Source organism: Pleurodeles waltl, chromosome 4_2 (assembly GCF_031143425.1).
Source record: "Pleurodeles waltl isolate 20211129_DDA chromosome 4_2, aPleWal1.hap1.20221129, whole genome shotgun sequence".
In the NCBI taxonomy this organism is placed as follows: domain Eukaryota; kingdom Metazoa; phylum Chordata; class Amphibia; order Caudata; family Salamandridae; genus Pleurodeles; species Pleurodeles waltl.
This window is the reverse complement of record NC_090443.1, coordinates 464,001,130-464,027,699: the sequence shown is the minus strand read 5'-3', so window position 1 is coordinate 464,027,699 and position 26,570 is coordinate 464,001,130. Positions and strand designations below refer to the sequence as shown.

General features: G+C 42.8%; 1 protein-coding gene across 1 annotated transcript in view; it reads right to left on the bottom strand.

Annotated features, from left to right (window-relative positions):
• LOC138292914 (complement C3-like) overlaps window positions 1-26,570 on the bottom strand; it is a 2,405,892-nt gene that overhangs the window by 2,173,815 nt on the left and 205,507 nt on the right. The window contains exons 4-6 of the mRNA XM_069231788.1: window positions 7,977-8,047; window positions 5,878-5,966; window positions 3,925-4,007 (exon numbers count right to left, since the gene is read on the bottom strand). Of these exons, the coding sequence (XP_069087889.1) occupies window positions 3,925-4,007; window positions 5,878-5,966; window positions 7,977-8,047 (243 nt within the window). The remainder of the gene's footprint in view (window positions 1-3,924; window positions 4,008-5,877; window positions 5,967-7,976; window positions 8,048-26,570) is intronic.

Sequence of the window (26,570 nt, the reverse complement as noted above, 5' to 3'; positions counted from 1 at the left end):
TCTTTTGCTGATCTTATGTCCTGTATTCTCATAACTATAATGTCTGCTTAGCTATGGCTCTCATTTCTCACTGATGCTGTGTTAATAAAGATTAAGGGCTATGTCTTGGCTAAGCCATCATCAAAGTTGTCTCTCTTCTTTTGAGTCTTCTTTGTGGGGGGCAGTGACTTGCACGTTGTGAGTGCACTATGGCCAGGCGCCCTCGGGAAATAGGGGAGGGGTGCCATTAGTCACTCCATGGACAGGAGCCAAGGTGCAGAGCCCTTTCAATGTTTTGCAGGCATGGAAATTTTGCAATGCCATCAAGAGGTACCAAAGCAGGAACTTTAAAGCATCAGAGGGTAAGGGTTCATCCTCTTTGTCTCTCCACCATGTACCAGCTTCCAGCATACCAGATCAAACACCCATCTACCCACTCCTGGAAGGCGGAATTTCAGGCAGCAGAAAAAGGAGACTACCCAAAAATGTTGATTGATTTACTGAACTGACCCCATTGAGGGGTATGGATTTGTTTGGGCACTGGCCTGGCAGGAGGGGAGACTGACCTACTGGTGGTCCTAGACCTTTCTATCCTAATCCAGGATGCCTGGAGCTGTACATTTTGGAGGAATTTGCCTGGTGACAGGTACCCCAGCAGGGACAGAGCACTATGCGGTGCCCTGGTGTATGTGTTGGTATGGAACTGCAGATATTGCCCATCCCTCTGTGAGAAGGAGGGGAAGTTGCCACTAAAGTTTGCTTGCCAGTAATCCCCAGGATGCCCTTGGTTGAGGGCCTGCGTGATGGAAAAGTAATAGGGTCTTTCTGGCACCATGCATTTTTGTGTGTGGCGCTGAAATGGAAAGTGGAGAGAATTGTTGTATTGTTGTACAATCTTTGAGCTCTTTTGCTTATTCTCATAACTATAATGTCTGCCAACTATGGCTCTCATTTCACACTGATTCTGTGTGAAAAAAGATAAAGGGGTATGGCTTAGTTAAACCATAATCAAAGTTGTCTCTCTCTTTGTGAGTCTTCTCTGTGGAGGCGGCCAGCAATGTTACTTTTCCAACAGTAGCATCACCAACTGAGATGAGCAAATGCAGAGAAAGGAAGGTGTACCATGCATTTTTTCTTTTTGTTTTAATGAAGAATTAGATAAAGTCATCCCAGCATAAAAATGTTTTTCCAAACATTCATTCTTATTGAGAAGCTCTTGTGTGCCACAGCATGCATTGATATAGCTTTGGATAACACTTCTAAAGAAGATAGGCCCTCATTCTGATTCTGGCGGGCGGCGGAGGCCGCCCGCCAGAATTCCGCCCTCCAAAATACCGCGCCGCGGTCAAAAGACCGCGGCGGGTATTTCAAGTTTTCCCCTGGGCTGGCGGGCGGCCGCCAAAAGGCCGCCCGCCAGCCCAGGGGAAAACGACCTTCCCACGAGGATGTCGGCTCGTAATCGAGCCGGCGGAGTGGGAAGGTGCGACGGGTGCATTTGCACCCGTCGCGTATTTCACTGTCTGCCAAGCAGACAGTGAAATACTTGTAGGGGCCCTCTTACGGGGGCCCCTGCAGTGCCCATGCCATTGGCATGGGCACTGCAGGGGCCCCCAGGGGCCCCGCGACTCCCCCTCCCGCCATCCGGTTCCCGGCGGGAGAACCGCCAGGAACTGGATGGCTGGAGGGGGAGTCGGAATCCCCAAGCCGGCGCAGCTTGGAGGATTCCTGGGGGCAGCGGGAAACCGGCGGGAGACCGCCGGTTTCCCTTTACTGACCGCGGCTAAGCCGCCGCGGTCAGAATGCCCCACGGGGCACCGCCGGCCTGTCGGCGGTGCCACCGCGTCCCGCGGCCCTGGCTGTTCTATACCGCCAGGGTCGTAATGAGGGCCATAATCTCTACTTCCTTTTGAAACATTTTCTACTCTGGCCATTTACAATTGAAAGAGAAAATCTTAAACAATTACTCTCACTGGTTATTTAATGATTTCTGTACTTTTAAAGAAAAGGGAATGCATGTGCAGGCACTGGGAAAATTCTGAAAGGGATTGACAGATGTTAGGACTTGGGAAAATTACATTGAAGTCAAATTAAAGGTAAGCTTTCAGCATTCGAATGTTCGCAGATCGTTCACTACCTATCTATCCTGGAGACAGCTTGAAATACTGCTGCTCTCTTACCCTTGTATTTTTTTGTGTCTTCTTCTTTTCCCCAAATATCAACCATAATGCTCTCCAAATTGTGTCTAGTTTTAGCTTTTATTTTTCTTCTTTAACTACACACGTGTTCTGGCATTCGATATTCCGTGAACATTTTTCTATGCTGAAGTATTTGGTGAGTGTTTTCTCGGAACAACTTATTTTCTATTTGTTTCTCTTCTTCCATCTAGCAAAGGTGAATTAATGCTCATGTTGTCACGGGATCTGTTTTCTAAACCCCAAGGGTCTTTGAAGTCTCTCAAATCCAAGTCGTGGTTTTATCATCAACCTCGAAAATTTGCATCTCAACTCAATACATTTTGCGTATCTTATTTAAGGTATGAGATGTTTTCTTTAGCATTTCCAAATTACTTCACTACTTTTTTCTACTTTTTGGTACCCTGAAAGGCTTTAAGAAGGGGTTGTTGTCACCTTACTACCCTTTTAATATATTTGTTTTCTCATCTGGATCATAACACCTAGAGATCCTGGCCCCAGATTCTTATTATCCTTGTGTTGACACCTTCTGTGCATACCACCCTGTAAAGACGAGATTTTACCACACACAGGCCCTCATTACGACCCTGGCGGTATAGAACCGCCAGGGCCGCGGGACGCGGTGGCACCGCCGACAGGCCAGCGGTGCCCCGCGGGGCATTCTGACCGCGGCGGCTTAGCCGCGGTCAGTAAATGGAAACCGGCGGTCTCCCGCCGGTTTCCCGCTGCCCCCAGGAATCCTCCAAGCCGGCGCAGCTTGCTGCGCCGGCTTGGGGATTCCGACTCCCCCTCCTGCCATCCAGTTCCTGGCGGTTCTCCCGCCGGGAACCGGATGGCGGGAGGGGGAGTCGCGGGGCCCCTGGGGGCCCCTGCAGTTCCCATGCCAATGGCATGGGCACTGCAGGGGCCCCCGTAAGAGGGCCCCTACAAGTATTTCACTGTCTGCTTGGCAGACAGTGAAATACGCGACGGGTTCAAATGCACCCGTCGCACCTTCCCACTCCGCCGGCTCGATTACGAGCCGGCATCCTCGTGGGAAGGTCGTTTTCCCCTGGGCTGGCGGGCGGCCTTTTGGCGGCCGCCCGCCAGCCCAGGGGAAAACTTGAAATACCCGCCGCGGTCTTTTGACCACGGCGCGGTATTTTGGAGGGCGGAATTCAATCAGAATGAGGGCCACATTGTCCTCGCTAACCTTCCTGCTGGTCTGTGCTTCGCCCTATTGCCAAAAGGGCTCATTTTCAGTACCGGGCTGTCCTAGGGTTCTAAGTTTCACTGGGACTGACAGTTGGGATGTGGTTATGTGGTTTCTTCTTAATAGTTTCTACTCTTCTCCAAAGTTTCTGCTTCTTACTTCTGCTACTTGCAGTAGCCTGGTGCCTCCTGGCTTGCTTTTCCCTTTCTTGCAGTTGCATGGGTTTCTCACATCTTCCTGTCATTTTGAGCATACTTACCAGGTGTGACATGTTCTATTTATCTTTTTAAAGACTTTTTTCAATTAATGGTTGTTTATCTCTTTTTCGGGTTTTCAGTCTCCCACCTTTTTACACAAGAACTTTTCAGGATTTCATCAAATCTGAGGAGTGAGCTCTGAAAAGCATGCCATGGTAAGAAAAAGCTGTGGTCATGCCAATTTGTGTGACTTTTCAGGACAGTTAATCACGTACCTTTATTTTTACAAAACATTTCAAACACTTAAGCTATTGTTTAGCTGTGCAGTTTACTTTCCTTTACGAGATGATATAAAAGCTCTTACCGTATTCCTTCACCTCAAACTCTGATACAAACTTGTTGTCAGGATCATTTTGATAGCTAGCTACTATTTTCCACTCTCCAAAGCTGTGAAGACAAGATAAGGTCGTCACTCTAAGGCCCATGTGGGAAAAACCCTAAGTCAACTTCATCAGCCAGATGTAGGCCCAATGCACCGCATTTGCGTAATTTTTTGACGCAAAAGAGGCGCAAACTTACAAAATACATAGGCCCATATTTATAATTTTTGACGCAAACCAGCACTGGTGCTGGTTTGCGTCAAAATATTTACCACCGGCTAACGCCATTCCAATGCAGCAGGCGGGCGCATTATTTATGGATTGACGTTAGCCGGTGCTGTGGGCTGATCAGAGTAAAAAAGAATGACTCTAACCAGGCAGCGCCGGCGTAGGGGGAAAATGGGGGTTGTGCATCAAAAAATGGTGCAAGTCAGGTTAGAGTGAAAAATCATGGCTCTAACCGGACTTGCACCATTTTTTGATGCACAACCCCACTGAAATGACTCCTGTCTTAGCAAAGACAGGAGTCATGCCCCCTTTCCCAGTGGCCATGCCCAGGGGACTGCTGTCTCCTGGGCATGGCCATTGGGCACAGTGGCATGTAGGGGGGCCCAAGTTAGGCCCCCCTATGGCACTTATTTAAAAAAAAAAAAATACTTACCTCAACTTACCTGTACTTACCTGGGATGGGTCCCCCCATCCATGGGTGTCCTCCAGGGGTGGGCGAGGGTGGCAGGGGTATCCCTGGGGGAAGGGAAGGGCACCTCTGGACTGCTTCCATGGTCAGAGACCATGGAAGGGGGCCCACATGTCCCTTAACGCCTGCCCTCACCCAGGCGTTAAAACATCAGGCTGTGCGCCTTTTTTTAAGGGCTGCCCCCTCCTGTGCTTCAAAATGACGCAGGAGTATAAATAAGGCGCACAGGCCTTAAAGTCATTTTTTGGATTGGAACGCCTACCTTGCATGTCATTAATGCAAGGCGGTTTCCCGCATCCAGAAAATGCCGCACACAGAGGAATTTTGTAGTTGGCAGGGTCGGGCGTCATTGTATAAATATGGGGCAAGGTTTGCGCTGAAGGTGCATCAAAATATTTGACGCACATACGGCGCAGACAGAGTATAAATATGCCTCATATTTTGTAAGTTTGCGCCTCTTTTGCATCAGACAAGGATGCAAATGCGGCGCAAAAAAGTATAAATATTTGCCTTAGAGTTTGGTGGAGAGGGTACTCCATTGCAAAGCCAACAGAGGACCCTCTCCATCAAAATGAAGGTCCACCTGCCTGATTTACAGACGGGCAGACCTTTAGTATGTAGGTAGCAGAGACTACTCCATCTTCCCCACCTACCTACCCCTTCCAAGCGCCAACAGTGTAAGGACCGTCAGATGTTTGCCCCTGTGTCTGCTCACTCAATTTAGAGTGGGCCGGCACTGGTCAGTTTTTACTTTTACAAACCACCACCCAAAATGTGGCAGTATGTAAAAGTGAAAACTTTTCAATGATCCCCATGACATGGGAGGAAACTCTGATAGCAAAAGGTTGACTAGTTTGTTTTATTCTCAAACACAAAATCCCGCTTTCATAGGAACCGGGGTAACGGTTAACTGTGTGCTTTGAAATGCTCTTGTAGATGCTCACTCAGATTACAAGTAATTGTATGCTGGAGGGGAAGCTAAACCTCTCTGCAGCATCCCTTTAGTAATTAAGGAATATATGCATTAATGGGACAATACGCTCATCACCCCCTAACCCCTCCTGACCCATTTAAAGAGAAAATGTGAATCTCTGAGAGAAAGTAGAATTTCCAATGAGCATCTGTAGAGAGCCACTCCTAGATTAGTTTAATAAATGTGAGAAGTCTCACATGCAACTTTGGATGTAAAATAAAGGCCTGCCTCAGTAGGTCAAACAAACAGATGAAAAGCATTCCCTACCTGGCGAGTTCTGGGATGTCTATAGATTTCGCTATTAGTCCATCTTCAACTTGCCAGAGATTTTGAATGACTGTCACTCCACTAGGATTCTGTTTAGGATATATAACAGATAAAAAATAATATTAAAAATGAATATTATGGGAAACACATTTTCTACATATTGACTTGAGGAAATTATTGCATCAATTATGATCAAATCAAAAATCCCTAGCATTTCACAATAAATGCGGTATAAATGGGGTTTATCTAGAAAAGTGTCAAAGGCAAACACATTGCTTCAACAGGCACCTGGAAAGGGACAGAGTACCATTGTTTTGCTATATTATGCTATTTGAGAACAGAATTTCAATTTTGCAAGAGTGCTGGTCTTTTTAAATTACAATAGTTCCCTTCAGTCTCTAGACGATTTACCAGTATGGTAAAAGCATAAATTAAACATAATCTACTTGTACAGAACCACTGCCAGTCTGTCATTTAGCTTTTGGTATGTGAGGTCACGCAGCAACATGGTTTGTGCATATGGTGCATTCAGCGACATGGTGAGCTCGCTCGAGATTAATTTTTACAGAACACAAGTGACTTTTTTTAAATACCAGTGAGTTCCCATCTCACAATTCATAAGGGGTAAACTGGCAGAGTATCCCATTTATTTTTATATGAGTTGTTTGCTCATGCCTGGTCATAGTTACACACCTCTAATAAGTTCTAAATAGCGAAACACGTGAGGTGTTGCTTTTTCGTGATTTCGGATGGGCTTGTGTGGTACATTACTAATGTAGAATACAATACTCTTCCTAGAATAGTAAACAGGTGCGCCATTTTCTGAGTTGGGTGGATAGTACCTTGTTGATGCAAGCCTTAAAGGCTTGACAAGAACATAAGCATTTGTATGAGCTAAATTAAAGGAACTTTGATGACTGATCCATTTGACTTGTAATGATCTCTATAAAATAAGAGCTTATCCAGAGTACCAATCTTTTAATTACCATTTTGTGTGCGCATTCTCACACACACTCACACAGTCACTTTCTCCCCTCTTGTTATTACGCTCTTGCAGACAGCTATTTTTTCAATGCCCATAGTTAACAAAAATGGTATAGCCATAAATTCTTCCTCATACATCTCAAAAATGAACCTCCACAATTAGGCTCTGACTTAAGAAAAGTGTTGCTGCACGCACTGCAGCGCCACTTTTCTTGCGCCCTAAAGACCCACTAACGCCACCATATGTGCGTCATATCAATGATACGGCGCACCATGGCGGTAGTTAGGGGAGCTAGCATCAACATTTTTGATGCTATTTCGGACCTTTGAAGTGTTGCAAAGCCCATTGAGGCCCATTGAAAACAATGGCATGCCTCATTTTTATGCCTGCTCTGAGCAGGTGCTAAGAGTGCTCATTTCTTTGTGACATTTTTTCTGCCCCCCCCCCCTAACCGGGGAATGCCTCCTTAGACTGCACTATGCCTGGCACAGGCATAATGTAGCGCAATGAGTTCAAAAGTGGCGCAATGCATGCATTGCGTTGTGCAACTTTGTAAATTTGGCACTGCGATTTTGGCCTCGTTGGGCCACATTAGCGTAAAAAAGATGATGCTAATATGGCGCAAGGAGGTGCTAGGAACTCTTAAATCAGCCCCTTAGGTCCTGATTCTGATTTCCTTCTCACTCATCAATATGTGTTTGTTCACTATTCCTGAGGATACTTTTAATAATTCAACAAAAAACGAAACAATTCTATCATTCCAACTAGTTGAACCAACACAAGCAAACAAATACTGGCTTTCAATGTAATAAAATTCCTTTTTTAACAATACAAGCTTAGGTTCGAAATTATTTGTTGTAAAGCTGGACTGGATGCCAAATGACACATTGACCTACCATTCAGGAACAACAACTGATTATTTTACTTAAAGGAAAACACCAGCATGGATATAATCTGAAAATGGTAAAATTTGGTTTTGTCAAGTAGCCCATCCATATTTCTCCACTTCTCCTTACTGTACAACATCAATTTTCGTCTCTACATAGGTGACTTTTATTTTTCAAAAGCCAGTCAACACCTATCCAAACCCTAGGTAAAGACTAGTGAATGTTACCTGCAGTTCGACCAAAACAGGTTTTGAGTGTGGATCCATATTCTCATCGGTGGTGAATAGCCTGTAAAGTACTGAAAGACAGATATGCAGAGAAATAAGAGTTGTACTCATAACACACAAATATTTACAATATCATAAAAGACTACTGCTTTTCTATGCAAATCTGTGCTAGTGGTGAGCTGAGAAATTTCCACCCAGGTTCAACGTTATCCCTCCTTTTGAGAGTACCAGACTCGATTAAAGGAAATCCACACAGACCAAATTTGCATAGCTTACTTTTGTGCAATTGTGCAAGATTACTAGTAATTACATGTAATTCCAAATTTGTCATTTTGGGCCAGATGTATGAAAGGCTTTTGCATTCGCAAACAGTGCGAATCGCAAAATTCCACAGTTTGCGAATTCAAAATCGCCTTTCATTATTTATGAAAGGAATTCGGAGTGCAATTTTAAGGAATCGCTAAAATATTGATTCCTTAAAATTGCGACTCCGATTAGGGAATTGCAATTTGAGATTCCCTAAATGGGTAATCGCAAATAGGAACTACCTATTTGCGATTACCTATCCACATGTATCATGCATTTCCTAAATGCAAATTTGGCATTTAGGAAATGCATTTACCACAATATCAAGTTTGGTGGTAAGCACGTACAATTTTTAAAAATGCATTATGTTAGACTTTTCATCCTCGGCGTGGTCTCCCTTAACTTTTTGCCTCTGTTCCCGAGGTTGTTAATGTGTGCTGGACTCTGATTTTGCTGTTTTTGTTAATCTGGGCACTTTATCACTGCTAACCAGTGCTAAAGTGCAAGTGCTCCTTTACAAAATGTATACGTATTTGGCTTTATCCATGATTGGCATATGTGATTTATTAGTAAGTCCCTAGTACAGTGCATTAGAGGTGCCCAGGGCCTGTAAATCGAATGCTACTAGTGGGCCTGCAGCACTGGTTGTGCCACCCACATAAGTAGCTCTGTAATAATGTCTAAGACCTGCCACTGCCGTGTCTGTGTGTGCAGTTTTAAACTGTAAATTCGACTTGCCAAGTGTACCCACTTGCCAGGCCTAAACCTTCCCTTTTCTTACATGTAAGGCACCCCTAAGAAATGCCCTGGGTAGCCCCTGGGGCACGGTGCAGTGTATGGTAAAGTAGGACATATAGTAATGTGTTTTATATTTCCTGACAGTGAAATATTGCTCAATTTGTTTTTCACTGTTGCAAGGCATGTCCCTCTCATAGGTTAACATGGGGGCTACCTTTAAATCTGATTAAAGTGTAGATTCCCTTTGGGAGCGGATGGACATGTGGAGTTTGGGGTCTTTGAGCTCACAATTTGAAAATACATCTTTTAGTAAAGTTGATTTTAAGAGATTTAAGATTTTGTGTTTGAAAATGCCACTTTTAAAAAGGGAACATTTTCTTGCTTATACCATTTCTGTGACTCTGCCTGTTTGTGGATTCCCTATCTGGGTTAGTTTGACAGTTGGGCTGGTTGCTTTTCACACTTGACAGTGACACAAGGGAGCTGGGGTGTAGTCTGCATTTCCTGATGAGCCATCTGTGCTAGGATGGAGGGGGGAGTGGTCACTCACACCTTAAAGGGCTGTGCCTGCCCTCACACAATGCAGTCTCCAACCCCCTGGTGAGTGTCTGGTCTCTGGTCTGGGCAAGGCAGGATTTTACAATCAAGAGGGACTTTGCTTTGAAGTAGGCCCACTTCAAAGGAGAAATTGGGTACAAGAAGGGCACCCAAAACTTCTGGAAACCAAGAGGAACCTCTGCCTGGAGAAGAGCTGAAGAGCAGAGGAAGAGCTGCCCTGCCTGTGACTGTGCTTTGTGGAGCTATCCTGCAGTTGCCAGAGTAAGAGGGCAAAGACTGGACTTTGTGTGCCTTCTATCTTGTGAAGATCTCCAAGGGGTTGATTTAGAGTTTGCCTCCTGTTGTTTGAAGCCTCAGGGACAGCAAAGACTTCTCCCTGCCAGCACCTGGAGTCTCTGCAGAGGTTCCTACTCTGCCAAGTGGTGACCATCCAGTTCCTTTGACCCTGAAAGGAGAAGCTGGCAGACTAAGAGGAAGAAATCCAAGCACAGAATGACGTGCGGGGAAAAGATCAACGCAACTCCAATCTGTGGCTGAAAAATCAATGCGCCGCCGGCTTCGTGGCTGAAAAATTGACGCTCGCCTGCAGCGCGACCTGAAGTTTGACGCCCCGGGCTGCAGAAACGACGCACAGCATTGGTGACGGAGGCTGGTGAGATCGCAACCCGCGATGCGTGGTTTTCGAATCGTCGTACGGCTGGATTTCCAACGCAAACATCTCTGGGTGTGTAAAAACGATGCAAGGTCGGCCCTGACCCAAGAGTGCTGACCAGATCGATGCATCGCTCTCCTGCGGAGAGAAGAAATGACGCGCCTGACCAAACAAAAGGAGAAACAACGCAAGGTCTCACTCGTGAGTGAAATTGATGCATCACAAGCCCTTTTTGACGCACACTAGCCCGAGCGGGGTTATTTTTTACATGCCCAAGGTAAATGTTCACGCTAACAGTGTTAGTGTGTGTTTAAAATTACATGAAGACTCTTTTTGCATTTTCAGTGATAACTTGAATTCTGTATTGTGGATTGTTGTCGTTTTGGTCTTGTTTTATTTTGAAAAATATTTCCTATTTTTCTAAACCTGTGTTATGTCATTTTGTGGTGTAAGCCTGCTGCTCGTGACAAGCTGCCAATGGGGTAAGCAGGGGTTAGCTGAAGGTGATTGTCTTTTACCCTGACTAGAGTGAGGGTCCTTGCTTGGACAGGGGGTAACCTGACTGCCAACCAAAGACCGATTTTCTAACACATTACAAATGCATTTTTAAAAATGACATTTAGCGCACACATGCCCCTTGGGCATGTGTGTGTTTTACATGTCCACAAATATTTTTGGGGGGTCAACAAAACAAACAAAAGCACAGCAAACAACAGCCATTTGTGCTCTGTTGTTGAAAATGATGCATGTGAACATGCAAAGCAAATGCGCATTAGTACATGTAACGTTTATCGTGTTGCACCAGCAATTCTAAAATTGCTCAACCCCACAACACCCCAATCAATTCTAGATGTGTTTCATTCCATCCTTCCCACACTGATAAGCACTTACCTTTTCCTTTGCCATGAGCAAATCTACTTATTTTTTTGTTGTGGTAGAATACCAACAAGGGGAATGTCACAAGTTGTTCACACTTACCCTGACCTTGCAGTCTTTGTTTTCATACCTTTCGTTAGGCCTGTTAGAGCAAACTAGCCAGGTATACCTTGGTATCTGTGGCCAAGCATGCACAGGAGCCAAGTCTGGTGACCCAAGTGTGGGTGCTCCCAGACCTATGCACAATGTGCCACTGGAACCAAGCTGTAACTGGGTGTTGAGCCCTAACTAGGTAAAAAAAATAGTCCTAGGTTGCTTGTGGTCCAGTTCAGGGAGGGCCGGGCCTTGCAGTTTGTGCTGAACTGTTCTCATTGGAGCTGGATCAAGACTCATTTGCTTATGTCTTGGTTCAAACTGGGATGGCATAGTGCACAAAATAATGATTGATTGGGATGCAGCCTGAGTGAATATCAATGGTTAAGAATGATTTAGACATTCTACCCATCACATTTTTCTATACTTTAGCCCTGCAAGAATTATCATGTGAATATATGATAGTCTTTTCCAAATAAAAACACTCTATCTAACGGTAAACACAAAAGTGATTCTTATTCGTTTATCAGATTATCTCACTGCATTTAGAGGTAGTTATTAAATGTGATAGATTTTAAACATGTTCTTAGAAACATTTCTGCCACCCCATCACCTCTGCTCTGTTGCAAATGCCATTATTAAACTAAGAGGCAGGACTGTTGTCATGTTTATCCTAAATGTGGCCCAGGTTCTTATTGGATGGAGCAATGTTATAGTCTATTAAATCAAACAAAAGAGGTGTATCTAAAGCACATATCCTGAAGTCTGGTATTTCAAGGTGCTACTTCTCAGGGGCATGGTAAGTAGATGCCTTGTACTACCACTCAGAGCACATTTGTCAATTCCCTGCCCAATTATGCCTCCCATCATCTCTGACCCGATGTCTTAGCCAAGGGGTCCATAGTGCTATCATTTTATAGATTATAGCACAAGTCCTGACTTTCATTAAATAACAATGTTATGAATATGGTCAGCTAGGGAGCTAACCTATTTGGAGCAGTAGTTAGACATGAGTTATCCAGGGAACCTGACTTGGCACCCCAAAGCATAATTTCAAACTGATCTTACTTCAGTAATTTTGAGTTAGCACACAAACTCAGGGAGATGTTAGAGCAGACACGGAAATGTTGGTCTACTAAAGCAGACTTTAGAAAGATCCTGCTAGAGGTATTTATCACTTTGGTAACAGAAAACAACTAGCTTAAAGCTAGTTATGTCTTCACTAATTAAAGTTATGTCAATCTAGACCCACTGAAAAGATTGGATTATTGAAGATAGGTGTAACGGGTAACAGTTATGAAGTGAAACCTGTACTTGTCCCCTGTTTATCCCATACACCAAGCATCTCTTGTCACTGGTCAGGAGTGCAGATCCTAAATTCTGAGCTTTCTGTCAACCTGTGGCACCATTCACAAGGACATTCAGGCAATGATATGATCTATAAAGCACCATTGCTTATCAGTCTCTATTTTCCCCACTCTCCAGGAATCTCATTTGTGCCAGTTGAAATTACCCCAACAGATGCAGGACTGCCAATCCTCTATGTGAAGCTGGCACATAGAAATATTAGGCAGGTATTCTTTGTTTTCACTCCCACCAACATAAAATTGTTAATGACAGCCTGACATTGTTTTACTATTGGAGTTTTAATATGAGTGGTAATTGTTTGGGAACGGTGGAGGATTCTAGGAGGCACTCTCATTTTTATGGTTGCAATGTGTCCTACTCAGGAAAATTGATGCATGTGTAATTGTTTTGAATCTCTTTATATATCTGCCCCAATAGATATTATTTTAGGGGCTCATTGTATCAGGAAGAGAAGTCAAAGCATGGCCTTCTGGTCTGTCGAAGTGTGCAAAATCAACACATAGAGCTTCAAATATTCATTTCAAACACATGACTTTGCCAAAGTCTTCCAGCTCATTAAGCAGGCTAAGCAAATAAATGCATGTGTGTAGGTGTGACAACATTAAGACTTCTTTAACTGCATCCCCTTTTCCTCTTGAGACAAGAAGTCGCTGATATAAAGATACCTCTTAGCACAAGTTATGGTGTACCTCATTACATTTTGTTAACATATTCTCCCTATCATTCTTGACCAAAAATAATTTGTAGACCTCTTACTTGAGAATCCTATCATGGGGTAAAATATTATTCAAGGGCCCTTTCACCCCTTTCAAGCTTAACTTGGTAAGAATCACAGAAATAGATATGGGTGCATAATCAGAGAAGGCTGAGTGGCATTAGGTGGAATCTGCGATTTGTTGCAGCAACTTACTGCCAACTAAAAAGTGGTCTAGTGTAGCAATGGTAAATGTTCATGGAAGTAAAACATGGAGTCTCTGTCACCCAGGAAGTTCCCTCTGTAGGTCTAGAAGGCCCACTGAGGATATCCAGCCTATTCTCTATATTGTATGATCTTGCAAATCATCCATAACTCGGATAAGGTTGTCTCCAATAATGACCTTGCCCTCCTCTGTCCTTAAAAAGCTGGAGAAAGCCAATTTAATCTATGATTTTGGGTTCACATTAGGTAGTTCTTATAAAGCGCATAGCTATACGAAGGCCTCCCAGCACTAGAACAGGTCCTCATAGAACCACTGTATCAATAATACTAAGAAGTCTAAAGCCAGGTTTTCACAGCCCTATTAAAAGACAGCTGACATAGTTCTGAAGGAAGGGAATTCCAGAGTCTGGAGGCCTGATAAAAAAAAGACCGGTCTCCCCAACAAGATCTTCTAACTTTGGGAACCTGCAGCCAATGGGCAGCGGAGGAACTTAGGGGCTTTTTACAAGCCCCTTGCGCCACATTAGCTTAATTTGTTTGACGCAGCGGTGGCACAAAGCAGTCTCCCACATTGCACCACATTTGCAAACTGGTGCAATGGGACCATTGCACCAGTTTGTAAAGCCTTGCACCACATTATACCTGCGCCAGGTATAATGTATGCATGGGAGGTTTTCCCCTGTTAGAAGCCACGCAGAACTGGCACAGTGAAATCTACAAGAATTCACTGCACTGTTCTGCGCCTTCACAGCATCACTTTTTGAATGCCTGCTCAGAGCAGTCATTTAAATGACGCAAGGCTATTTTGAATGGGGGACTCCTGGCAATGCTGGAGTAGCATCATTTTTTTTTATGCTAGTCCTGTCATGCGTCATTTTAGCACCACAGATCTGTGGACACTGTGCGCCATGGAAGCACCATGGAGCTGTATATAGTAAATACAGCGCTACCATGGCATAGTTAGGGGGATGCTGGGCCGCGCAAGAAATCTGACTAATCAATGGCGATGTGTAAGATTCTTGTAAATAAGCCCCTTAGTGACCTACCAGGAGTGTATGGGATGGCTACCAATCTTAACAGGATAGGGCTTCTTTTATAACAAGACCTATGCAAGATGCATAAGGCCTTAAATTGAACAGTGGAGATCTTTTAAAGCCATTTTAGCAGATTAACTCCTAGGAAGATTCATAAGAAGCTGAGATAAAACAAGTTGATTGTAAATATCTGGCAACAATCAAAACATTAAAACTCAGTTACGTCCCGGCATCCTCAGCATCTTAAATATGTCTTTTTATGTGGTCCTAGAAAACAATGTCCTAATGAGAACCAAGGAGATCATAGTCTAGCACATCCATTTTGAACTAAAAGAGTCTCCCACGGTCCATTGTTGTCTCCTCCAGACTCTTTAATATGATTTAGCACCTCTATCCTCTTGGTTGGGGTATTGCGCCCTGTAGCATTAAAGCTCACAGGTTTGACCATATTTGGGAATCTTCGTAGGTGAGCTCAGAAGCGATCTTTGCAGGGAAGAGCCATCTTCCTTGAATCAACAGCCGACCATGCGTTCTAACTTAGTTTGTATGATTTCTCTCCAAGTGGGACCCCCTAGATCTCACATCCAATCTACCCCCGACAATCGCAAAGCAAAAAAGCAAAAAGTAACTACAGACCTAATGCTCATCCCCTGCATCAGAGTTTCATACTAGTGTTTATAAGATCTAACATTTCTCCCCAACCCAATCCATCACCTCCTATCAGAACAATCATATGTTTCCTCACTGGAAAGAAACCTGGGAGTGACTATCTGGCTGGATGATCACACAATAACTAGGGTCAGATAGTGTGTCACTTTTTGAATCTTGTGCTGGACAATTCACTTGCTGAACTGATAGCACCTTTGCTTGTGCAATGTCTTTAAGGGATGCATGCCACCCTTTGTTTCTACGGCAAACCCATTTGCATGTAGGTTGTTGGTCTTCTGATGGCTGATTCACATCTTCTGGATCATCTCAAATATAAGTCATATTTAGCCCAATGTAGAGAGCAGGTGGATGAGGTGGCCCCATTGATATGTCAGCTCACTACTGCCACGTACGTTTGTCATTGGTATAAAGTCTTGTCTTCTGCTTTGGGTGAATGGTGCAAAGTCTTGATGTAGCTGTGCTCTGTGGGCAGATCACCATTATTCTGTCTTTCTCTTCATAGAAATGATCTCTTATCGCTATATCATGCAGTGCTTCCCTTTGCAATCCATTTCCCACAACCCTGTGGCTGCAATTCAAACTGATCAGAGGACCCCCTGGCAGGCTTAACCATATCAGTGATTATTACCCAAGAGTGACTCTATATAGGAAATCAATGACTGGATGTCACTGTCCACTGCTTTTTTAGGAGGACCCCAAATACAAATGTTGTGACACTAGGATCTATTTTCCGTGTCTTCTTGTTTAATTATGAGATTATCATATTCCACTCCAATGACAGCAGTTTATTTCCAAGACTGTGTTTTTTGTTTATCTGTTCAGCCATTGTGGTTTGAGGTCACTGAGTCTGTTGCTTAGTGAGGTGACATTTTGTTCTCTAAAGGGCATTTCAAGCACTCTCTAATCATGCCTGTCTCTTGAATTGATATCCTGTATGTGTTGCTAGAGTCACTCTTGGGTAACAATCACTGAAATGGTTAAGCCTATCTCTCTTGGAAGATCTTACCATTGATTAGCCCTATTTGTCACCCTGATGTTCCTACCAAGAACAGATCATTCAGTGAGGTAATTTTGCAGATTCTGTTGGATGCCTTTGTTGTTGACTCTCACAGTACCAGGTCTCATCTTCAAGACCGCTCCACTACAAGCCTAACTATGTTTGTAGTTGTGCAATAAGTGAGTTCTAAAATCTGAATGTGGCATCCCCAAATACAATGTAGTCACTATTGCCACGTAATCTCCCAATGCACAGAGAAAAGTGGCTCCCTCACTCAGTAACTTCTCTGTTTAATTTGACATCCTTAGATCTTAAGTGACTGTACAGACAGCCACCTAGGTATTCGAATTTAAGTAGTTTAGCATATGTAATTTAGCTTACTTATTTGATGTATTCCATTTCAGTGCTGATAGTCTTACAACAATTGAACAGATGGTCACTAAAAACCTGTGGTGGACTGTGGGCCATTCACTTATTTTTTAGAAGATATCTGTCCACACCAAGAGACCATCTGATAGATCGGTTTCATGTACCTCACAATTCCTTAGCATGCTTCCACAGTCCCAAGCACACAGGTCTAGGGGCTGAATTTTGCTGAAATTTTGCCTTTCAACTTTGGAACAAGTAGGCACTGTAAGGACTCGGCTTCCCCTTTATCAGTACAAGACACCTTGTCTCATTGGTAGTCCCTTTAGGCAGTTCACTGACTAATGTGAGCGAGCCTGCCCTTATTTGGTCTTTTATAATTTATTTATAAGGGAACGCGTTAGAGGTTCGATAGATCCTTTGACCGTGCTTAGAGGAATCTTATCATCACCTTTTCAATTTATTCACAACCAAATCAAGTAACAACAATGTACACAACAGTCAATTTGTCAGAAATCTTGAGTCAGTAAACTTCACACACCATGACCCACGTGGCCATGAATAACCACACTTTTAGTAAATGTTAGAACGTTTATTTCCCTATATGAAAAATTCTAATATCACATATATTAGTCTCAATACCAAATGATACACATATATAAATAACACCGCCTGACCAAATCTTTTAAAGAATCTCAATTTAACTAATGCATTTACAATGAATTATTGAAGAGTCATAGTATAAAGTAATAGCAACAATAGCTGCACAATAGAACAGACATGCATCTAGATTCAACAGGTGAACAAGATCAAATCTTAGTTGATAACATTTAGTGACCTTTGAGCTTAATAGCTAACCCTCCAATAAGAATAGAATGTTTGGACTTCATGCAAAAGTAATTTTAGCCAAAAGTTAATGTGGAAAACATCTACCAAGGGCTCTATCAATAAGTTGGTACCTAGAAAGCAAAGAACAAAAGTCTACAATAACCAATAATATGTTGTTATAACTCTCCTCAAAGTATCAGCAAGCTGAGATTCTCTTTGTCAGTTGGACATCCACCTGGTCAGCTTCAGTAATGGAACAGTGAAAGGGTATTGCTCAGACATGGTGGGCTCTAAGCTATCTGAACCATTTAAGAAGCAATTTCTAAGGGATCCACATCCACCATTAGCATACTAAGCAATAAAGTTAAAATAAGAAATAAAAGTCATCAGGAACTGTTCAGCTCCTGGAATCAGAACCACTACAGATAGAACCGGAATAAGAAAATGCGTATAGAAAGAATGCAATGAACTGCTACTTCTCCTTCTGTGCAGTCAAGCTTAGTTAAAACTCTATAAAGAATCTTCCAGCATCGTCATTTGTCAGGAAATCGGAAGTCTACAGTTGGACCAACAAAAACTAAAACCCAAATCTAAGATATGACTGAACTTTCTTTCACACATCGATGATTGGCTCCTCTTCTCCTTTTCCCATCGTCAGGCTCGTCAGGTAACTCTTTTGTTCCAATCCATTCTCCAGTCAGTGCATCCATTGTCCGCTCCTGCAAGTATCGCTGTCTCATGCATCAAGTTTACTTTGTTACATTTTCTAATACAACATGGTTTCTACAAGCAGTACTCATGAGGAAGTAAAGGACATCCGCAAATGACTTGGTCAGCACAGTGTGAATAATGAAAGTATTAATTTCTCTAGGTTTGCAATCCATTTTACATCATGTATTAAACATTGCAGCTTGATATGAGGTTTTGCAAACTAGACTCAAACCTTGCCAACTTATGGCCTAAAGTTATTAAAACAAATACATAGCATGAAATCGTTAATATGATATACTAATACATTTTACTCTACACGTGCACAATAACTAATAATAATTTGCATTTACTAAAAACATTGCATTTTTATTGACGGCCACTCACGTGGGCACATTTTCCAAGTTGCGCATTATTTTCTATTTTAGCCTAATTCCATACAAATTCTTAACCAATAAATGCAAATCATTAGTAATTAATTCATCTTTCACGATCCCACGATCCCTCCTCTGATGACTAAATATGTCATCACACCTCCCATCATTCTATACAAATTTTTCGTTTACCTAAAATTTGGATTCACAATAACTTTTACTTTTTCCTCCTCTTTTTTAATTTTCTCTAAAGTACTTTTCCATTTTTATTTCTTCCCTCCTCTTATCATTTTTCAACTTCTTTATTTTAATCACATGATAAAAATGTATAAATTCCCCATTCGCAAATTATACAAATCAATAATGAATATTATCTGTATTATTTCAAAATTACACATTTCCCCAGGTTGTCCAGCCAATTTCCCACAGAAGCAAAACCTTTGCCAACCTTCTCCCAAACTCTGCATTCCTTCAATTCTGTTAAATCAGAGCTGCTGTTAGTCAAATTGTTAAAAAAGCTTATAATTTTCTTACTATTATCTGGAATTAAAGTACAACAATGTTGCGATTGTACCAATTTGCAAACTCCACCCTCCTTTGCTAAAAGGATGTCTAACGCAAGACGGTTCTGAAGAGCCATAGATCTTACCGCAACAATTTATGTATCCATTAGGATCATGGCTTCTGAAAAACTCATTAGCGTGTTAGCCACAATAGTAGACAGCTTCCGAATTTTCACTGAATTCAGAATAACTTCTACTGAGGGAATCATTGCTCCAAATATATCTCCAACTATGCCAGAATAAGATTCTCTCTTTGGTCTAGCATGATGTAACACTTTAGGGTAACAAGTTGCTAAATCTTTGGTAAGACTAGCACCAAGTAACATGTGCTTTACCATCCTCTTGAAAGGCGGTAATACACATTTGGTCCACAGATGTGATAAACCCCTGGAATTGCTAGGTCTTGCCCATTTAACATAAAAGTCCATTCACTCTGGAAAAGAAACACATGTCTACATTCACTCATTTCCACAAACAATGTGTCAGTTCTAGATTTAGGCCTATATACATAAATCTTCCCTACGTGTTGTGCATCTAAAGCTAATTTCCCTTTTGATTTGATTTCACTCAATGCATAGTCATTTCTAAATGTCCTTTTCTCTGAGCTCTTTTCTAACTTCTTCTTCAGTGCCTTTCTCCTGTTGACAGTCTCATCTAAGAAGCTCTTTTCTATCTGAGTAAACAAGCATGTCAAATTGTTCCTGTGTGCGTAAGCTGTCCCAAATGTTAATGTAGGTGCAACAAAACCTCTCACTAATTCTATACTATTTTCTTTAGCCACTCTACTCAGATACCCAAATATAGGAACAAATGAAAACACCATATCATGATTCAAATAGAAATACTGAATATACTCCTGCTTATAGAATCTTGTTAGTAAAAGACTGCAACTAATCCCATATGTTAATAGCAAGCTATGATAGCTAATCCCTTCTTCCACCGATGAAGGAATTTGCGTGCATACATAACACTCTCTCACATTCATCATCTCAACATACTCATCCAATAAGCAATAGAAAACATTAGAAGAAAGATCTCCCTGTGCATTATTTGCATGGGAATATACTTCATCTGTTTTAAACTTCTCTAATTTTGTAAGTACAGTAGTCGTCTCTAAAGCAGAAACATTATTAGGCACACTTTTCTCAATAAACCTCACACTCACAATCAATATCAATCATACTATCAAGAACACAATTGCTAAGCCAATGCATATGTGTTTACAACACCTACTATTTCTAATTTGCTTGTTAGGGTTACTCACGGTCTGTAAAGAACTAGAAAGTAGAAAGAAGCAAAAAATGATAGCTATGCAGCAAAAACAAAAACCTTCTTTTGCAAATATTTACAGCTCTCAGTCTCTCTTCCAGAACTTTTTTCAAAATTAGGTAACTTGTCAAAATCAGTTTAGCAGCTTGTCAAATCAATTCATTCAAGATATCTCCTTCTGATAATTTCAATTGTCTCTTTTTCTTTTCTTAGTTTCACAACTTAACAAAGCTCAGTTCATTGATCCCCTTCATGTGCCAATATATTGACCAGGAATTTCATGATCAAAACAAAAAGATAAAACTCCACTCTGCCATTCACTAGTTGTTGCATATGCCCTTTCATGACCTGCGTACCTTCTGCCTGCAATTCACTTTCTTTTCAGTCTCAATCTCCAATTAACTCTCCATCACTCAAATCTTCTTTTCTTGTTGTGTCTATTTCTTTTTTGATTGCAAACACTGTAATCAAGTCTTTTCTCGAGGCTTGTGATTTCAGCCACTTATCTCCTTTCAGCGGACCCTTGGTCAATACTCTTTACAGGGTTGGACTTTCAGATTCTTCTAGTTCTGCAGGATTGTGACTTGACGTACCTTTTGACTTGAGGAGTCGAACGTTTTGACTGTTATCTGCCTCAACTCCTTCAACCTCAGGGTCTGTGGCTTACTCTGTTTGTCCTTCAAGACCGTTTGTTTCTGGGAGAGCCGTCCTTTGACTAGACTCTCCTGTTTTCTCATATGAGGTTGGTTCGCTGTTACTTTCCTGTATGTCTTCCATTTCATCTCTGACAAGAGTGCCTAAACCACCCTCGTTCTGCTCAGATTCAGTCCCTGATTCTCCAGTTTCCTTCTCTTTTTCTGGAGTTGTCCAGAAGTTGATGGTACTCTCAACAACTTGTCTTCATTGTCCAGAGGACAGGGTACTTTCCGAGTATGACTGGCTCAAATCAAGTCCAGTACTCCTGCACACTTCATAGCTGTAGTAGTAACTAGTACTACTTGATATGGGCCTTTCCACCAAGTCTCCGAGCAAGTCTTCCTCATGTGTTTTCTGATCACAACCCAGTCTCCAGCTCTCAGGTTGTTGCTTTGATCTTTGGATGGTTATACAGTGGTGGCTTCCACCTGTTGAGAGAAAGAGCGAACCACATCAGCCAGACCCTTGCAGTAGTCCAACACCATATCATCTGTTATGTTCACAAGAGCATTTGCAGGAACCCCGGCAACCTCATTGCTCTGCCCATGAGGATTTCATGCTGTGACAGTCCAGTCTTCCTGTTGGGTGTGTTTCTCATACTCATCAGAACTAGTGGTAGTGTGCCTGGCCATTTCAGATTCGTTAACGCACACATCTTTGTAAGTCTTGACTTCAAGGTACTATTCATTTGCTCAACAAGTCCTGATGCTTCGGGGAGGTAGCTACAATGCAACTTCTGCTCAATGTTTAAAGCTGAAAATAGCAATTTAATTACTTCTTTGTTGAAGTGACTTCCTCTGTCTGATTCTAAAGAGACCAGGAACCCAGAACGAGGTATCAGTTCTCTAAGCAGTAGTTTCACTACTTAAGAACTATCATTTCTTCGTGTAGGGTAAGCCTCAACCCATTGACTAAAAATGCACCCAATCATTAGCACATATCTCAATCCTTCACTTACAGGCATCTCAATAAAATCCCTCTGCCTCCTGCTAAATGGACCTCCAGAACTGTTTGAAGGTGTGAATCATGGCATCCCTCCCAACATGTGCCTAACCATGGTAATATCTAGCCATTTAAGTCAACAAATTATTTGGTAAAACCATTCGTCTCTCCCCAGACACCCAAACATTGTCTTCTAGCTGAACACATTTCAATTTGATCCATGTTTTCTTTTCCTCCTTGTCAACATTATCCTGAAGCACTTTCAGTTCTTCCCAAGTGTCAATTACATTTAGGGCATAATTTGTACATACTTCTTCCTCAGGTAACAGTTTCCATTTGTATACACAATTCAGGGCGCCAAACCTTGCGACTTGATCCGCATATCCATTTCCCACTGATACAAAATCTTGTGACTTCAGGTGTGCACTGCAGTTCACCACAGCAATCTTTTCAGGTATTTGTAATGCTTTCACCATTTCTAACTGGCAAACCAGAAGAGGTCAGGAAACCTCTCTGTGACCATAGCTGACTAAAGTCATGGACAATTCCAAATCCATACTGACTGTCAGTATAAATGGTAACCTTAAGCTGTGTAGAAACATGGCATACTCTAGTAAGAGCCACAAATTCAGCCACCTGTGCGGAATACACTCTTCGAATCCAGGACGCTTTGAGTATACCAGAAATGGTGCACACAGCATAACTTGCTTTCAATGTTCCCATGTTATCTCTTAAACAGGAACCATCAACAAAAATGATTTGGTTATTCTCTTCCAATCGAGTATCCTTAATGTCAGGTCTCGGTTTTGTGAACAAATCACTTACTTCCAGGCAGTCATGTTAAACATCCTTCAATTTATCAGTTTCAACGTTTTTCATTTGGAAGCAAAGTTGATGGGTTAAACACTGTACACCTTTTCAGAGTAATGTTCAGAGAACCCAAAATTACAGTTTCATATCTGGTCAGTCTAGCATTAGTTAGATATTGGGTCTTGGTTTGGGTAAGCAAAACTTCAATGGAGTGAGAGACTATAACAGTTAAAGGATGTCCCATCACAATGCTCTCACTCTGAGTGAGGCTCAGTCCAACTGCTACTTCTGTGTGAAAACACCCAGGTAGTGCTGCTGCGTCTGAGTCCAAAGTAGCTGGAAAATATGCTACTGGGTGGTTTACACCACCATGGCCCTGAGTCAAAAAAAACAAAGAACATGCAACACGCTCATGACAAAGCAACATGAATGGTTTTGTGTAGTCAGGCATGCCCAAAGTCGGAGCTTTGCACAGACTCTCTCTCAATTCAGTACAGGCTTTCATACAGAATTGGTCTAAAACTAAGGGATCAGTAACTTTTTGGTGAGTCAGCTTCTGCAATGGTTTTGATATGATTGAAAAGTTGGGAATCCACAGTAGCTCATCATTCCCAGAAACATTCTGACATCTCTCTGTGTGGCAGGGAATTAATCTGTAAAATAGCTGTAATCCTCTCCCTGGAAATTTTCCTAGCTCCTTTTTCAGTTTGGTGTCCCAAATACTTTACTTCTTTCTGACAATACTGTAATTTAGCCGGGGACACTTTGGCCCTCATTACGACCCTGGCGGTTAGACCCGCCAGGGCCGCGGGACGCGGTGGCACCGCCGACAGGCCGGCGGTGCCCCGCGGGGCATTCTGACCACGGCGGCTTAGCCGCGGTCAGTAAAGGGAAACCGGCGGTCTCCTGCCGGTTTCCCGCCGGTTTCCCGCCGGTTTCCCGCTGCCCCCAGGAATCCTCCAAGCCGGCGCAGCTTGCTGCGCCGGCTTGGGGATTCCGACTCCCCCTCCCGCCATCCAGTTCCTGGCGGTTCTCCCGCCGGGAACCGGATGGCGGGAGGGGGAGTCGCAGGGCCCCTGGGGGCCCCTGCAGTGCCCATGCCAATGGCATGGGCACTGCAGGGGCCCCCGTAAGAGGGCCCCTACAAGTATTTCACTGTCTGCTTGGCAGACAGTGAAATACGCGACGGGTGCAAATGCACCCGTCGCACCTTCCCACTCCGCCGGCTCGATTACGAGCCGGCATCCTCGTGGGAAGGTCGTTTTCCCCTGGGCTGGCGGGCGGCCTTTTGGCGGCCGCCCGCCAGCCCAGGGGAAAACTTGAAATACCCGCCGCGGTCTTTTGACCGCGGCGCGGTATTTTGGAGGGCGGAATTCTGGCGGGCGGCCTCCGCCGCCCGCCAGAATCAGAATGAGGGCCTTTATGTCCATTCTTTCCCAAGTGATTTAACACCGCAATTATATCATACTTGCATGCTTCTCTTGTCTTGACCAATAAATCATCAAATTACTGTACCAAAGTCGAATGGAAAGGCAATTCCAATTACCCCAGATTCTTCTTCAATATCTGATTGAAAATGGACAGTGACTCTGAAAATCCTTGAGGAATTCTGCACCAACAATAGACTCTGTCCATGAATTTAAAGCAAAAGAGAAACTGGCTATCCTCATGAAGAGGTACACAAAAGAATGCTTGTGACAGGTCCACTACGGTGAACCATTCAGCATCACATGGGATTGAAACAATATCACTGCTGGATTTGGCACCACAGGACAACATTTAAACACAGTATTATTTACTTTCCTCAAATCTTGAACAATTTGAAATTTCCCACAAGGCTTTCACAATCCCATTAATGGTGAGTTACATGGGCTGCTCAGTACTTCTTTTAGAACACCTCGGTTTACAAATTCTGCAATTATAGGTGCAATCCCTTCAATAGAGCCCTGTATCATGTGGCATTGTGGAATCTGGGGGAAAATCGCATTGGCCTTGACTGGGACCTTAACTGGCTCAACTCCTTTAATTAGACCAATGTATTTTTCTGTTAAAGCCTATACTTTCATTTAACTGTTCCCTGTAAGTCAGAGGGTAGGTCTTGCATTGTGAAAACTGGAAAGAAACTGAGCAAAGAGTACTCTCCATTCACTGAGTCACAATCTGTTCCTGCAGGCAAGTCATCTTCATCATCACTGTTTGTCAAGATGGCAATGGCATCATTTGAACAAGTAATCGAACATCTTGTTTTGCATAGCAAGTCTCTTCCTAGTAAGGAAAGTGGACTTGAGTCACAAACTACTAATTTGTGTAATCCTTTAAAGTTTCCAGTTTTAATTGGAACTGGTTCAGTGATCAGGTTTGTCAAATACTGGTTTGCTTCTCCTACAATCGGTACTGTTTTCCCTGAAAGAGGCAAGTTTGGAACTTCTGCAGTCCTTACTGTAGAGCGTGTAGCTCCTGTGTCAACTAAAAATTAGACTTTGTGAACCATCACTTTTCCCTTCCTGCGTGGACCTTTCTGATCTACTGTTAATGAAGCTACTAACAAGCATTCCTCCTCATCTGAACTCTCACTCACCCAGTCATCATTTGCTTCATCTCATCCTCACTGTGTAATGGGAATTGGTGTATTGTGTTATAAGTCTGGTAAGCCTTTAACCTGTGACCTGCTGAGAAAGCATCACCTGCTGCTGTTCCATTGGGTCTTAAGGTATCTGAATTTGTTGCCTAGGTACCATTTGGACTTGGTGTTGCATTGGCTACGACTGGGGAATTTGCATCTGCTGCATAGGCTGAAAACCTTGCATTTGATTCAAATTTTTTGGGAAATTTGGATTTTGACCTCTCATTCTTGGTCCTCTCATATTTGGAAAATAATTGATTTAATTTGTCTGCTGAACAACAACTTCCTGCTTTAACATCGGACATTCTCGTTTCCAATGTCCGAGGCCTCTGCAGGCGCGACAAGGTAACATCCTTTTCATCCCTGGCACGTCATTCTGAATAACCACAGTATTCAAATCAGGACCATGGTTCACATTTCCAACTCCTCACGACCTCTACCTTTCACCTAGTTTTGCAACCACATGTTTCTCTGCTGCTGCTGTGGAAAACTTCCTTGCATTCTTGATTGTGCCACTTTGATCTGCATCACCTTTGCCTTTTCTTTCAACTTTTTCTGCTTCAACTCAATCTCATCACCTCAGTACTTTACATACTGCAACACTTTATCAATCGGCTTTTCTTGCCAGCAAATCAAATGACTCTAAATCATCTGTCTAATTTCGGGTCTCAGCCCTTGATCAAATCTAAACACAAAATGGATCACATCTTTCGGTGCCACTGTAATGTTTGAATGCCTGCAACAATCTATCATAGTACGCATGTTTTCACTCTTTCCCTTCTTGAGCCGTCCTGTCTATTATCTGCCTATCAATATTCTTGGGCGAAATTCTCGTTTTTAAAAATTCAATCACTTTATAGTAATATTTCATTACAACAGGAGATGGATCTCTCTGAGGTTCTCTTGTTGGCCAATTTACACCCCTCTTGCGGTCGACCCATAAGTCTGCTGGAACTACTATTTCTAACAGGGTATTCAAATCCTCCCACAAGCATTTTGCGAGTTTCACAAACTTATCTGTTTGCTGGTACCATCCCACTGGCTTCTCTCTCAACCTGAGATAATCATTGGTAAACAACAATATGTCACTTCTACTCCCCGAATTTTTCTCATTTGGAATATTTTCACTGGGTCCTCAACCTGCTGCACATTTGTAGTGTGGTTCGCAGAATCCCTTTTCTTCTTGTCTCTTTTCTTCACCCATC